General features: G+C 40.1%; 1 protein-coding gene across 1 annotated transcript in view; it reads right to left on the bottom strand.

The window, feature by feature from the left end:
• The window catches only part of LOC139442918 (uncharacterized), a 53,923-nt gene that overhangs the window by 36,667 nt on the left and 2,518 nt on the right, over positions 1 to 14,738 (bottom strand). Inside the window, exon 2 of the mRNA XM_071223840.1 lies at positions 6,247 to 6,361. Coding sequence (XP_071079941.1) covers positions 6,247 to 6,361 — 115 coding nt within the window. The remainder of the gene's footprint in view (positions 1 to 6,246; positions 6,362 to 14,738) is intronic.

Consider the following 14,738-nt stretch of genomic DNA (forward strand, 5'->3'; position numbering starts at 1 on the left):
ACCATAGTCAAGTCATTTAGAAGTGATACACATAAGGAAGACAATAATTTATTTATGGCTGTCAACTTTTTTATTATGAGGAACACAACGTTTCGGAGTATATACTTACGCCTTCATCAGGTGAAGTCTTTGATGAAGGAATAAGTATATACTCCGAAACGTTGTGTTCATCATAATAATAAATTATCTTCCTTATTACCATAGTCATAATGAAATGACGCGCCTTATGACCAGGACTATTAACATAAAACAACAGCTTCATCTTTTGGTACTGAAGATGCCGAACGTGTGATTCCTCTTGCGTGCGGATGCTACCTGAGTATCATCAAATAATTTTGTACGCAAGGTTTAACAGGTTTACAGTGTCCTTCCAAACTACGATTTATATTTGGAGACAATGTGGCAGGAAAAAGAAAAATCACCATGCACAGTATCACAATAAAACATCGTTGATATGAAAACATTACACACGTAAATGCGTTGCCATGACATGATTGAAATCAACAATTTCGCATATTGCCAAATTGGTCTGCAATCTATGGTTTCTGCATTCGAAACTTCAATCATAGGTTCCTGGCGTGCCCAAGGGACGCAACTCAGCGCAGCGAATTACGGCGTCTAAGACCGTAATAACCTGGACGTATGTTTCGTTAAGCTGTTAACATAGCGTATAATAGAGTCTGTGTTGGGCACTAAGACCGTGACACGGGTGAATACGTGCTGCTTAGATACCACATAATTCCTGGTAATGAAGACAGTTAAGCGGTAAGATATATGTCACATCGTCCGTCACATTTTGTATATTGTTTTAACGGCAAACAAAACTAGTCAACGCGGTTGATCTATATGTCTACACATTCCTTGAGATAATCCACGCTAATCTATGGTTATATGCACAGCTAAGCCACGAAGTCCTTATGCTGTTCCGTAACGGACAACATGACTCAACGCAATGACTCGCGTTAAATATCAGAGATTAAAGATTTATTTACAGGAGATAATATATGAATATCGCTGTGACACTTTTGTTTCAATAATAAATACACTGTCGACCTTGTACGTCAACGCTGGCTTAATAGGCTCCCTTGACCAATCCCATGTTTTACTGGTATTTGTTGGAACTACATTTTGTATCACGTTTCAACCGAATGGTATGCACGAGTCGGACTTTCTGAATATTTGTATCATTGCGCAATGCTATTTTTTCATTGAAAGTTTGCTGGCGATCTAGAATAGGCTGTTCCCGTATCGTTGTGTGAACCGTTCATTGTGTTATGATTCGACTGGACCTTGCCTATCCCTTAGCCTGAACCAATTTGGAGATGATAGGCTTCATATCGCCAATTATGATCATATGGAATGTAATTGAATACTTACATACGTATATTGTAATTTACGTTAACTCCCCTACTTACAATTAGTCTACATTCCAATATACTAACCATTTCCTACATCACGTTTCAAATTAAAACAACAATATTTCGAAATAAGATAAAATCCTGGCAAATGTGTAAATATTTGGGGTGGTGGGGTGGCCAGTGGTTAAAGCTCGTCACGCCGAAGACCCGGGTTCGATTCCCACATAGGTACAATGTGTGAAGCCCATTTCTGGTGTTCCCAGAAAGCAGCGTCCGCCAATACTCACACACTCTAATATATCTTTAGACCTGTGAATAGGTAGAATAGGTCTTCAGCAACCCATGCTTGCCGTAAAAGGTGACTATGCTTGTCGTAAAAGGCGACTAACGGGATCGGGTGGTCAGGCTCGCTGACTTGGTTGATGCATGTCATCGATCCCAATTGCGTGGATCGGTGCTCATGATGTCAATCACTGGATTGTCTGGTCCAGACTCCATTATTTACAGACCGCCGTCAAATAGCTGTTGCTCAGTGCGGCGTTAAACAACCAACCAACCAACCAGCCAACTAACCAACTAATATATCTTTAAGTGGAATTTTAGAAGCTATATTATGTATCAATGAGACATAATTCACTTATTTCATCTTCTTTGTTCGCGAAAGTATCTTATAAACATCACAACTACTCTTAAAGATTCCTACATGCTAAGGCGAGGTGAAAAACCAAGGTTGAAGTGTGATCTCGCCAGGCCGATGACCCAGGTTCTGTTCTCAGAATGTAACAATGGGCGAAGACCATACTTGCTAGCCCCGCCCGTTATGTCTTCAACGTTGCCCAAAAACGGCATAAAACATTAGCTCACTCACTAATATTAACGTAAGAGTATTCGATACCAATGTCAGTTGATCACATGTTGTTTGTAAGTCATGGAATGATAGTTTCCCATTCTATTTTATGTTTTCGGGGTCAGTAGCCGTAGCCTGCCAGCGCCGAACTTGCATCTGTTGCTACGCAACACATAAACCTAAAACCACAGAATGATTCAACCAGATTCATAAAATGAACAACAGATTCCACATTTCCGCTAGATAGCGTGTCGCCATTGTCCCATCAGACCGCTGTACCCTCCTCACACATGCAGATCCCAACATATAACCAGCTACTTTGACATTTAATGCTGAACATTGTACATTATATCTCACAACGAGAATAAATCGCTTGATTGACGTCACACGGGCCCCAATAAGCCCATCTCATTGTATCCTTAACCAGCTTTACGACTCAGCGACGACTGACAATGACCTTTGTGTTGTATTTCAACTGTATACCGTAGTATATAGACAGGCTCCTAGTTTGTATTATCGTGATGATATAAACTGTTTATCATAATGGTATTCAAAGGATATATGTAATGAACTTTTAAGTTTAAGAACATGTCTTCTTGGAGTAATGAGAGTCTTCCTTTAACACAGGTCGACAATCAGACAATGAATTCATGATTCAATTCTTAATATATGTCCTTCATTAATGTCATTAATGTACTGTTTGTTTGTTTGTTTGTTTATTATGACATAAAACGTCAATGCCAGAGAACAAACTGTCTTGATCATCCGACAAAACAGACTCCAGTTGGCAAAAAAAACAATATAGAAGAAAATAAAACAAATAATGTAACAGGACTTACAGAGATAATAAGTAGACAATCTCACCCGAGTGTCTTTTGATATCAAATTTATCAACTCGTGGTTTTTTTTCACTTTTATCAAAAGACAACTTTTTCACTTTGTAGACAGTTATAAGCAGTGTCTGAAGTGTAAAAAGTACTGCTTATCGCTTCAGTAGCAGAGCGATTAGTGATGTCATTAGATTGTGACGTCATGTTTTGTGCAGCGATATCTACAGTATATCTCACCAAAGCGATATCTCCTGTTATTAATCAAATATTATTGATTACACAGTTAATATTTTTGAGTCATTCAGTTGAAACGGTTGTTCTATAAATAGACGTTCGCTCGTAACGCCGAAGACCCGGGTTTGATTCCCGACATGGGTACAATGTGTGAAGCCCCTATTCTGATATTGCTGGAATATTTGCTAAAAGCGGAGTAAAACCAAACTCACCCACTCCATACATAGACAGACTTTTACGAGCCGCATAGTCAGGGCTAATTAGTTCGCACAATTCTATTCTTGGTATGCTTACGTCGTACTATTCGAAATATCCAGTTTCTCAACGCACAACATGCTCGGTTTTCTCGAAGTAAAGAGAAACATTATTGGATGAAATACATTTCGAGATAGAGAGAAAATATTTACATGAATTAATATTAAGGCTTTGGAGCTGCCAGACTCGATTATTTTCAGACCGCTGTCATACAGGTGGAATATTGCTGAGTGCGGTGTTAAACAACAAACAAACAAACAAACACAACTTTGGAGCTGTGCTGTTTCATATATATCTCTGTGCTTGAATAAATTGTATATTGTATTGCTATAGTAGTAGGTTGTTGATAGTAATGCATTTGCATCAATTTCGATTTAATTAGTCATAATTGGGTGTGAGTGAGTTGGGTTTAACGCCGCTTTTGACAGTATGCCAGTTATATCACGGCGTGTCAGCTTAATGTGGGAGGAAAGCCCGAAGTGATGCAGGTCTCAGACGTTTACCACTTCGGTGAAACCCACGAGCAGGGGTATGCTGACAGACCTAGAAACTTAATCGGGGCGAACCGGGATTCGAACCCACAATCATAGATTTCTGGCGTGCCCAAGGGACGCAACTCTGCACAGCGAATCGCGGCGATTTAGACGACTGGGCCACCCGTGCCCCCTTATTCATATCTGAAATAGCAGTAGTCGTGTTACACCTTCCTTTCAATCACCGAATCTGTCAATACAGCTGTTTATATAGACTATTTTGCACATCAGAGAATATATTTACCTTGAATCCAATAACTTCCTTTTTGTCGGATCTAAACACATCCATCAACAAAGGCATGTTTCATGTATACAACCATAACATACCTACATATGTATACAAACATATGTATAACAAATACACCTACATACCAATCGCGTTTACATACACACACAGTGAACTTTATTGAGTCTGGACGGTCAATGGTCACCTGTCTGTCCTTGGCTATGATATATATGCACGTCAGCAGGGTTTGTTGAGTGTCGGGTAAGCTTGTATTTACCTCAAGGCCTGACCTGTCACTTGTCATCATTTGTTTACGACAACAAATAGCACTTTGTATGACTTATTCATATTTAATAAGTCTACATTGGGGTAGCTGAAGAGGCTTGCTGTGTCGCTGGCGGAACTGAGACATGAAGTCAATGAATAGGGCTGGGGAAAGTATGGGGTGACAGATCAAGGGTCATGAATCGGCACGTGAGGCGGAACGCGCGGTTTGGGAGGGACAATGAGAGGGGGGCTTGTGAATGACACCCTTTAGAACTTGACGGGTAGTTCTACCCATCCGACATTTTTTGGAGTCAGAAACTGCTGGTTGACGACATGCTCGGTGGGATGTGCAGATGTCGTTGACAGACAAAGGCTGTTTTTTTTATGATGACCGATTTTGGTTAAGTCAAATTACAACCTATTTGTTGACATTAATACAGATTCAACTTAAAGCACCACTTGGAAGCATAATTTTTTATACGAACACATTTTCATTGTTTAGCAGCGTTTTGAAATTTCAACAAAAATATTTTATCAATAATTAATTAAAATTAGCTTAATGTTCCCAAGTTTCATATATCATAGGCTGAAAATCGCAGTCTTCTTGAAATGAAACGGTCCACAATAAAATATTCACTCAATCTAGTTCATAGCTTCCATATTGTTAGTCAGTCGTAATTCAGTACAGATAAATAATCCCCAAGTTCCACCTGTATTGTTACTAGGCAGTCAGTAAAATCAACGCTATATATCACTCCTAGCTGTGATATATAGCATGTCGATAGATGTAAGTGACCCACACGTGTAATGAAAACCCGTGTTTATTGCGTGTCGATTGCAAGCCATAATGTAATATACACACAGAGAGCCTTGTTTATGCCATGTCTATAACATGCAGTGGATGTAATACTCAAGCAAATATCACGGACTTGCTGACATTTATCTACTCTTGAACTCAAATGTCACCAGAGGCCCCCCATGTTTGAAGTCGGCAAAATAAATAACGACTGTCATCTACATGTTTGCAAAACAGTGTTGTTTTTCTAATCAAAGGCCTCAAGATGCACTTGAAATGACGTGAAACATTTAAATATTCTGAAATTTAACGCAAAAAGTAACCCTAATGTGAAAAAGTGAATTTAGTATGAACTGGTGACATACTTTAAAGTTTGGGTAACATACTTTCTTAATTGGTTGTTATTATTATTATTGGCATTTGACATGGAAAACATGCATTGACCTCAGATTGTGATATTCCTAAATCAAGTTCCATCAAGACAATATGACCTGCGTATTTTGTATCAGAATGGTCGAGTCTGTGGTGTTCATAACACAGTGTTTATGCTGAAATGTCCGCGGGTGTAGTTAGTGTTGAATGCCTCGACAGTTCCTTATCAGTGAGCCCACGAGTGGGTAATATTTGTGTCTGAAGAAATCATGTGTTCGCGATCTGACATCTAGAACATATCATATGAACAGGTAGGAAACGACAAACCGATCGAAACCTGATTAACAACATCAAACACTTACCTGTGTTAAATGTGGTAACTTATCCCCGTACAACTGTGTGGCGTATGGACTCAGTAGTGAAATAGCAGGGTAATAGTATATCCCCCTGTCGCACACACTGGGTAGACTGTGCTCCGCATAACGCCTGGTAGGTGGCGCTCCGGGTTACGGGTAACTGAGTACTCACCTAGAGCTCCTAACAGGCGCACCAAGGTTATTCCATCCGAAACAGCCCGTCTCAGATCGTCGATTAGTGGGAGTTTTGCTTTCCTGAGGGTCTCGTTTACCCAGGTTGTGTGTTCCTGAAAAGGATAAGTTTAGTGGACACTGGTGTTAGCAGTTAAGGTATGCTCTGCACAGCGACATTTCTGTGCTGTAGAGTATTCGTGAATGAAAGACGCTGCCATGCATGGGCACATATAATACTGCAGAAACCAGATAACTTAGCACTGGACTGTAGCGATGAAGTAATCGGTTTATGTCCAGTTTATCTCTTACTGTTGTTTTAAGTTAAGGTTGGTCTTGATTCATGCTAAGGCCATTTTTTGCCAGCTTTGACATGTAAATACTCTGGTCCAGGTATGCCAAGATAGATAGATCATCTTTATTTCCTCCAGTTGATGAAGATACATTGATATGAGATATAAATGTATAAATATATAACAGCTGATATATTGTATGTACAGACAGTTTCACATCGTTATCAAATGATGTTTCTTAGTAGGTTTTTCCACATTTTAACAGTTTTACAAACACGAAGCATTATATTTGCCCATAGATTGTATTCAATTGCCATAGTACTTTCTGTTGGCAAACCGCCAAGTAAAAAGGACAGAAAGGTATCGTCATCATCGTTCCAGATACTAGAAAAAGTTGTCACATCTAGTAAATCAATAATAGACTCAACAAGAATATTTCTTTGTTGTTCAGTCTTTTTACAATACATAAACACATGTTTGATAATATCAAAAGCAAATGTGCCGCATAAACATTCATCAGATTGTATACTGTAGGTGCTAAGGCATAATAAATATGCTAAATCATAGAAGTGTTCCGGTCTTTCAACTGTTAGTAACCAAAGTCTGTGTACCTTAGGTGATCGTATAAGAGAGTATCGTTTTAGGTTTTCTCTTGAATGAATCTCTGCATGAATTATGATATGGTCACATACGCTTATTTGTTCTTTAACTCGACTCGCCCATGCATGTTTGGAGGGGAAATGAGAATAAATGGTATATGTGTTTATGTCATTATTGAGTTCATACTTGTTTACAAGTGAAAGCATGTGGTATACGGGTGACATTTTACATTTATCATCTTTTTCTTTAATTGTATCGAGTTCATACTGAACAAGTCTGTGCTGAAATAGTCTTTTAAAGGCAAAGTTAATGTCACTATTACATAGTCTTCCCAGAAATAGGAGAGCTCGTTGATCAATGTACGCCTGGAGAGAAATTAAACCCAGACAATCTCTGGTGACGACGGAAGGAGTGCGTCTAGACAGTCCTTGAATCTTTTTACAAAAATAACGTTGAATAATTTCAAGCATTTCGTATTCCTTCGGTGACAGTTTACCCCATACACTACAAGCAAATAGTCCACATGGTAAAATTACCCTTTCCCATATACGAACAGCTGGGATAGGATTTAAGCCACCAAAGTATAGTCCATGATTATAATTTATATTGACTAACATTCTGAGTTTTTCACATATTAGATGGGTACGTTCTAAGGTTTTCTTTGATGTACTTAGAAGCAATCCAGCATAAGTTACATTTTCCTTTTTAGGAAGTACTTGTGAACCAATGTAGACACATTGACAGACAGATTTGCGAATATTCCCAAACAGTAGAAATGCACTTTTACTGGCATTATATTTCAAATGCCATCTATTAGCATAGGTGTATATATTATTCAGTAGACATTGCAGTCCGTCAGGGGAGCTGCTCAACAGCGTAGTATCGTCTGCTAATAGGATGCCAGGTGTATTACCCCATGGAAGACACAAGCCACGCCCTAGATCATCAAGTGAATACAACAAGTCGTTAATATATAGAGTAAAAAACCATGCCGATAAAACGCGACCTTGACCAACACCTTGCTTAACATGAAACACATTTGAGGTAAAACCTCCAATGCTTACACATGATTGCATTGAGGTATATATTGTGCGTAAAAGTCGCCATAATTTTCCATTAATACCAAAGTTATACAGTTTGAAGAAAAGACCATTAAGCCAGACTCTGTCAAAAGCTTTTTCGTTGTCGAGAAAAGCGCAGTAAACTGGAGACTGTCTTTCGTTATAATAAGCTATGCTTTCCATTAATGTAAACAGGGCAGTTTCTGCCCCAGCCCCTCTCCTAAATCCAAATTGAAAGGGATGGGGGAAGCCTTTAGATTTGTTTGCCCACTCTTCAATTCTATTCAGCAGAAGTCTTTCGAACAGTTTACTTAATACTGGAGTGAGGGTAATACCTCTGTAGTTAGTGGGGTCGTCTTTACGTTTACCATGGCCTTTATGGATAGGTAAAATCTTTCCAACGTTAAACATTTTAGGTACATATTCATGAGAAACAATTTTATTATAGAATATAACAAGGTGATGGATAATAGATCTACCAGAGTATTTGATATGTTCATTAACTATGCCATCGGGACCAGGCGATTTTCCACTTTTTAGACGTTTTATAGTTGCCAATAACTCATCAGATGTGAAAGGACAAATCAACGTGGAACTAACGTCACTGTTCCCTTGGTCATTATACGAATCATTTTCAATCTGTTCCATGCGAATATTCACATAATCAGTAAAATCTGAGTCAAAATTGATATCATGATTTGGCATTGATAAATCCTTGAAATATTTGGAAAACAGATTACAAATTCCTTCCTGTGTATTACAGGATTCTTCATTATACACAAGCGTCTGGGTTTGTTCCTTCTTTCTTTTATATTTCTTGGTTACTCTAAAGTACTCTGTTACATCGACCTCAGCTGCTTCATATATTTCCTGAAACTTTTCGTCTTTCAGTTTTTGTTTGGAACGGCGATGCTGCTTCCTAAAGATACGTTTTGCTCTTTTATACTCAATATAATTTGCATCCTCTTTATCATGAGATTTACCATTATAGATCCATTCACTACGGCGTTGTCGCATTGTACGATGCAACATATTTAAATTATCCTTTTTCCAGTATGGTTTTAAATGAGATTGGAATTTTGAAGATGGTATACTTAGTTTAGCTGCAGCCTGTAACGCTTGTAGGATATAGTCGTGATAACATTCAATGTATTCATGAGGAGATGCGTACTGAGTTTCGTCAAACTGAGCACATCTAAAATAGTTTTCAGTTTCATATCGGTATAACATAAAGTCTACGTCATTAGCTTTACGCCAGTTAAGATGTTCACCGCCATAGTGGCGTGGCTGGGAATCAGTACTCAGACACAGGAATATCGGACTATGGTCTGATACTGAGTATTGAACACCAGTATCTAGAGTATAACCAACAACGTTACTAACATGTTGGAGATTCATGAACACATAATCTATCATACTTCTTATAGTTTTACATTTACTTGTGAAGGTAAAAAAGGCATTATCGTCAAGGGGTACGACAGAGATTAGATTCCGTTCAGTGAGCACTCTTTGCAGATATTTCGCTCTGCGTTTCAATATAATTCCATGCCGCAGGTCTGCATTAAAATCGCCCAGAAGAATTGTCTCCCCTTGATGAGAACATCTATCATAGATCTCCAGTACATTATTAAGTTCTTCTATGTATACACTATCTAATACGTTAGATGAGGGAAGGCGAGCACCAATTATATACATAGGGCATTTACTAATGAGGAGTTTAGCCCCAATGATATGCTCGCTTGAAGGTATACTAATTGCTGACGACCTCCGACATGTACTCTTACGAATAAATATGGCTATACCCCCTGCGCCTCTTTGAGATAAGTGGTCATGCTGACATTTAACATAGACGTTAAAGTCATCATCCAAGTCATAGAGTAGATATTCACGTGTGTCGTCCAGCCAGTGTTCGGTAATAACCAAAATGTCACAGCTCATTAGTTTTGAGCGAATTTCATCTAAGCAATTCAGTGCCCCACGCACATTCCACGTAATCATGCGAAGGATTGCCATTAGAACAAGTATATATGTCGCAAGTCTAAAATTGTTCATCAACATTATTAATGTTCAGCCTTATCGTCATTGTACCACACATTATTCGGTAGCCACTCACGACAGTTAACGTTTTCGGGCCAGAAGCAGTCATCATCCAAGATGATATCTGCACATTGCTGTGGGACAGTTATTCGAATGGTGAAGGTAGGATTGCGTCGCCCTTCCCAGTGTTTCATGAGTCTCACATTTGTGATAGTTACATCTCGATTCTTAGCATAGTCACATATAGCATCTTTTACAACGTCAAATGGTTCGTCAGCTCTGACATAGCTTAGGACCAGTCTTTTGTTTCTATTTCTATAGACACCGGCAAAAGACTTTTCCCACTGATTGTTGAATGTAACATTTCTTGACTCCTTTACATTGTTTACAGGTTTAGTTTGCTTTTGTCTGACGACGCCATCATGCTTGACAATGAGCGGCTCGGGGGAAGTGTCTTCAGAGCTTGGGTCTTTACTGCCTGCATTGTCATGAGTCTGAGGTCTGAATGGTAGGCTTGGGAATTGACGAGAGTCTATACTCGTGTAATCGGTCCTTTGAATGGGTGGGGAAAGAGGTCTGTTGGAATTTGGGCTTCCCTTCGTAACAGTCTCCGAATATAAAAGTTTGTTTCTCGTGTTCATGCAATCTATTTTTCCATCGACAACGCGCACATTCTTGTCAATAGATATAATTGTTTCTTTAACATTTCCTCTCAGTTCAAGTAACTCAGTCTCTTTCTGTTTGAGTTGATTACGTAATTGAATTAAGTCCGTCTTCATTGACTGTTCATTTGAACGAAGTGTCTGAATCACAATCGTACACCTTTTCACTTCATCGCTCTTTTCATCATATCCGAGTTAACAAAATCGTATGTGCACTATTGTGAATATCAGTACACGCTCATTATTGTGACGTAAGGTCGGAATGACGTCACACTAGAAACGCCGTCATAGCTGAAGATTAGCGAATGCTACAATTGTGGTTTTCTAAGGCGGGGGGGGGCAGTTGTCTAAGGCGCCACGATTCGCTATGCAGAGTTTCGTCCCTTGGGCACGCCAGAAACCTTTGATTGTGGGTTCGAATCCCGGTTCGCCCCTATTATGTTTCTAGGTTTGTCAGCACCATACCTGTGCTCGTGGGTTTCACCGGAGTGGTAAACGTCCTAGACCTGCATCACTTCGGGCTTTCCTCCCACATTAAGCTGACACGCCGCGATATAACTGGAATACTGTTAAAAGCGACGTTAAACCCAACTCACTCACTCTTAGGCGGAGGTCGTGATCAGTGTATTTTTCTACAGGGAAACTCAAAAGTGTGAAGAAATAATGGATAATAAAGACATTATTACACTGGTACGCTTCATACTAATTTTACGAATCTCGTATAAGAACTCATGTATAACCATCGCTCTCGCTCGAGAAATACCAGAAGTCTGACAAAAATAATAATCTATATGTATGCATCCCTCTCTCACCGGGGTTAGATGCCCCGCCGCGTCATACCAAAGGACGTTAAAAGATGGTACTTGTTGTTACCTTGTCTGGCGCTCGGCATTAAGGGGCTACAACAAGGACTGGTCGGCTCAGAGTCAGTATACTGTGTCTGAGTGGGGTATTCATGTTAAACTGCAGCATGGTATCTCAGTGACCTAGCACTATAAATCGGCATCAGTCCGGACTATAATAAGCACACACACACACAAACACACACGTCGTTATATAAGTGCAATACTCATGGACGCGACGTTAAACCCAATTTCACCTCACCTCACCTCACCTCACCTCACCTCACCTCACCTCACCTCACCTCACCCTGGTTTTTCAACCCCGTCTGAACTTACGTTGGTGCTGCTGTAAACCCGACAGGTCGTTCCTGACCAGACCTGACAGAAATGCAATCGGGGACCCGGGGAACTAAACACTTGACGCGGTCCCCCAGCACGGAGTAGTGTGTTGACTTACAGGCACGAAATAACAATTACAGCAGCACTAAATCCCATAATGTCGGCAGTGGTACAAAGTTACCTATGTTAAACACCCGGCATTGCCCAGGGTCACACTGCCGTCGGATAACGAAATATGAACTCCACCTTTGCGTGGTTTGAGGACTATTTTCCCTCTGGTTTAGTTTGTTTGTGAATCTGATCTGCCTGAGAGAGGGGGTGGCGATTAGAGCCCGCGACAGGTGTAACGCTATAACTTACGCACCTGTGCGTGGCTGTTCAGGTGTGTCATTGATCTTGTTATAATCGGTTATTGAGTGATCGATGAATGATCGATTACTGATTCATATCTCTAATCACATTTTAACACGGCATGTTGAAATGGGAATGCAATTAACTGTCCGGATAACGGTATAGAAAATGTAATCCGTTACGTTCCAAGTGTTAAACTCATGTCTCCGCACTTGAAGGCAATGTATGACTACATTACATTGATAATATAATAGTTGAAATACCGGACGAGGCTTGCGCAATTCGCAATAAAGGATTCTAAAAGTGGATCCCGTCGTGAGATCTCGTGAGAATATAAATCTCAACGGATCCAATTCTCGGCATATAATACAGCATATGCCTCGTTAAGTACATGAATTTCTGTTGGTATGTGTGAGCCGGTTATAAAAGGAATCATATGTTTTTGACCATCTGTATAAAGTCAAAGGCTGTCTAAAGTGTTTAAAATGTATTGGGAAAACATAAGGCAAATATTCTACTAACAGCAACTGTTCACCAACTGAAATGCATAAAAACCATGCATAAGTACCCATACCAACTGACAAACAACCTCATCAAGTTTCAATGTTAACATACGTATATTGTCATGGAGGGAGTTTGGTCAAAAGTTAACGCCGCTTTGAAAAGTATTCCAGTATATCACAGCATATTCGGACAACGCGTACAAATACGCATACGCTACACGAAGAAACTCACCAATACTACACCTCGTACATGTGAAACATTTCCTGAAATATATGTGGTGGTCTGTGGTAGGCATGTTCGCAGCAAATCAGACGTACCCAGGTTCGAATCCACGTACAATCTAACCCAACCTTCAAAGAACATGGTGACCCAATCCACTTTGATATAAGCAAGGGATGACATTACAAGGCCACATACATATATCTAATTGTTTTTAAACGTGTTTGAAATAACATTTTATACCCGTGCAACAGCATTTGTATACACCATCAGGTGCAGGTTGTTGTTTGTACCCTACAGCAGCACCGTATACACCATCAGGTGCAGGCTGTTGTTTGTATCCATACAACAGCACCGTGTATACCCCTACAACAGCCCCGTATACACCATCAGGTGCAGCGTCGTTGTTTGTACCCCTACAACAGCACGTATACACCATCAGGTGCAGGTTGTTGTTGTACCCCTACAACAGCCCCGTATACACCATCAGGTGCAGCGTCGTTGTTTGTACCCTACAACAGCACGTATACACCATCAGGTGCAGCGTCGTTGTTTGTACCCTACAACAGCACGTATACACCATCAGGTGCAGGTTGTTGTTGTACCCCTACAACAGCACGTATACACCATCAGGTGCAGGTTGTTATCTGCACCCCTACAACTGCACGTACACACCATCAGGTGCAGGTTGTTATCTGCACCCCTACAACTGCACGTACACACCATCACGTGCAGGTTGTTATCTGCACCCCTACAACTGCACGTATACACCATCAGGTTCAGCCTCTGTTGTATATATCTGCTACCATCTCTTTGTCACAGTGTCTGGGCGAGATGCTATCAGTGCATGCACAATACACCAACTAGTGCAGTATCGTTGTCGCCTGGGCTGAGTGGCTCTCCCAGCGTGGACATGTCAGCACCGCCATAAATCAGATATGAACGGTGCCAGGTTTCCGAGGTCATTCATACCTCAAACAATACACCCTACTTACGTGCATTGAATATTCACGACAAAAGCTCCGTGTAATGAGAGGCCTGCGTGGACGGGACACTTTGTTGTGCTGCATGAAGCCAGGCAAGGGTCTGTCCATCTAGGCAAGTGCTGACTTAAAACTTAGCACCATCACTCAACACCGCCAATCAACACCTTGTCGAACAGTAGAAACATACCGCAACAATACAAAACACGAACTAAATAAGTCGGATTTTCATGTGGGTTCCATGATCCGTCGTTTGTTCAAATAGCTAAACAAAACCCCTTGATTGTGTATTATTTCATTTATGTCCAATTAGAGTTAAAATTGATTAAAATAATCAAATTGACTGACTTTCGAACACTCACTGTTTGAAAATACAGTTTTGCACCATCATGTATGCCATCAAATATTAATTTCGTAGATTGATGTTCATAATGTCAATCACTGGATTGTCGGTTCCAGACTCGATTATTTACAGACCGCCGTCATACAGCTGGGATATTGTGGAGTTCGGCGTTAAACAACAAACACGTTATGTATTAAGCAAATGTTGTTTACAAACATTTACAAAACGAGATAAGTCGAACAACATCGGTCGGGAATTA

Source organism: Haliotis cracherodii, unplaced genomic scaffold, assembly GCF_022045235.1.
Source record: "Haliotis cracherodii isolate W230 unplaced genomic scaffold, xgHalCrac1.p SCAF_5, whole genome shotgun sequence".
In the NCBI taxonomy this organism is placed as follows: domain Eukaryota; kingdom Metazoa; phylum Mollusca; class Gastropoda; order Lepetellida; family Haliotidae; genus Haliotis; species Haliotis cracherodii.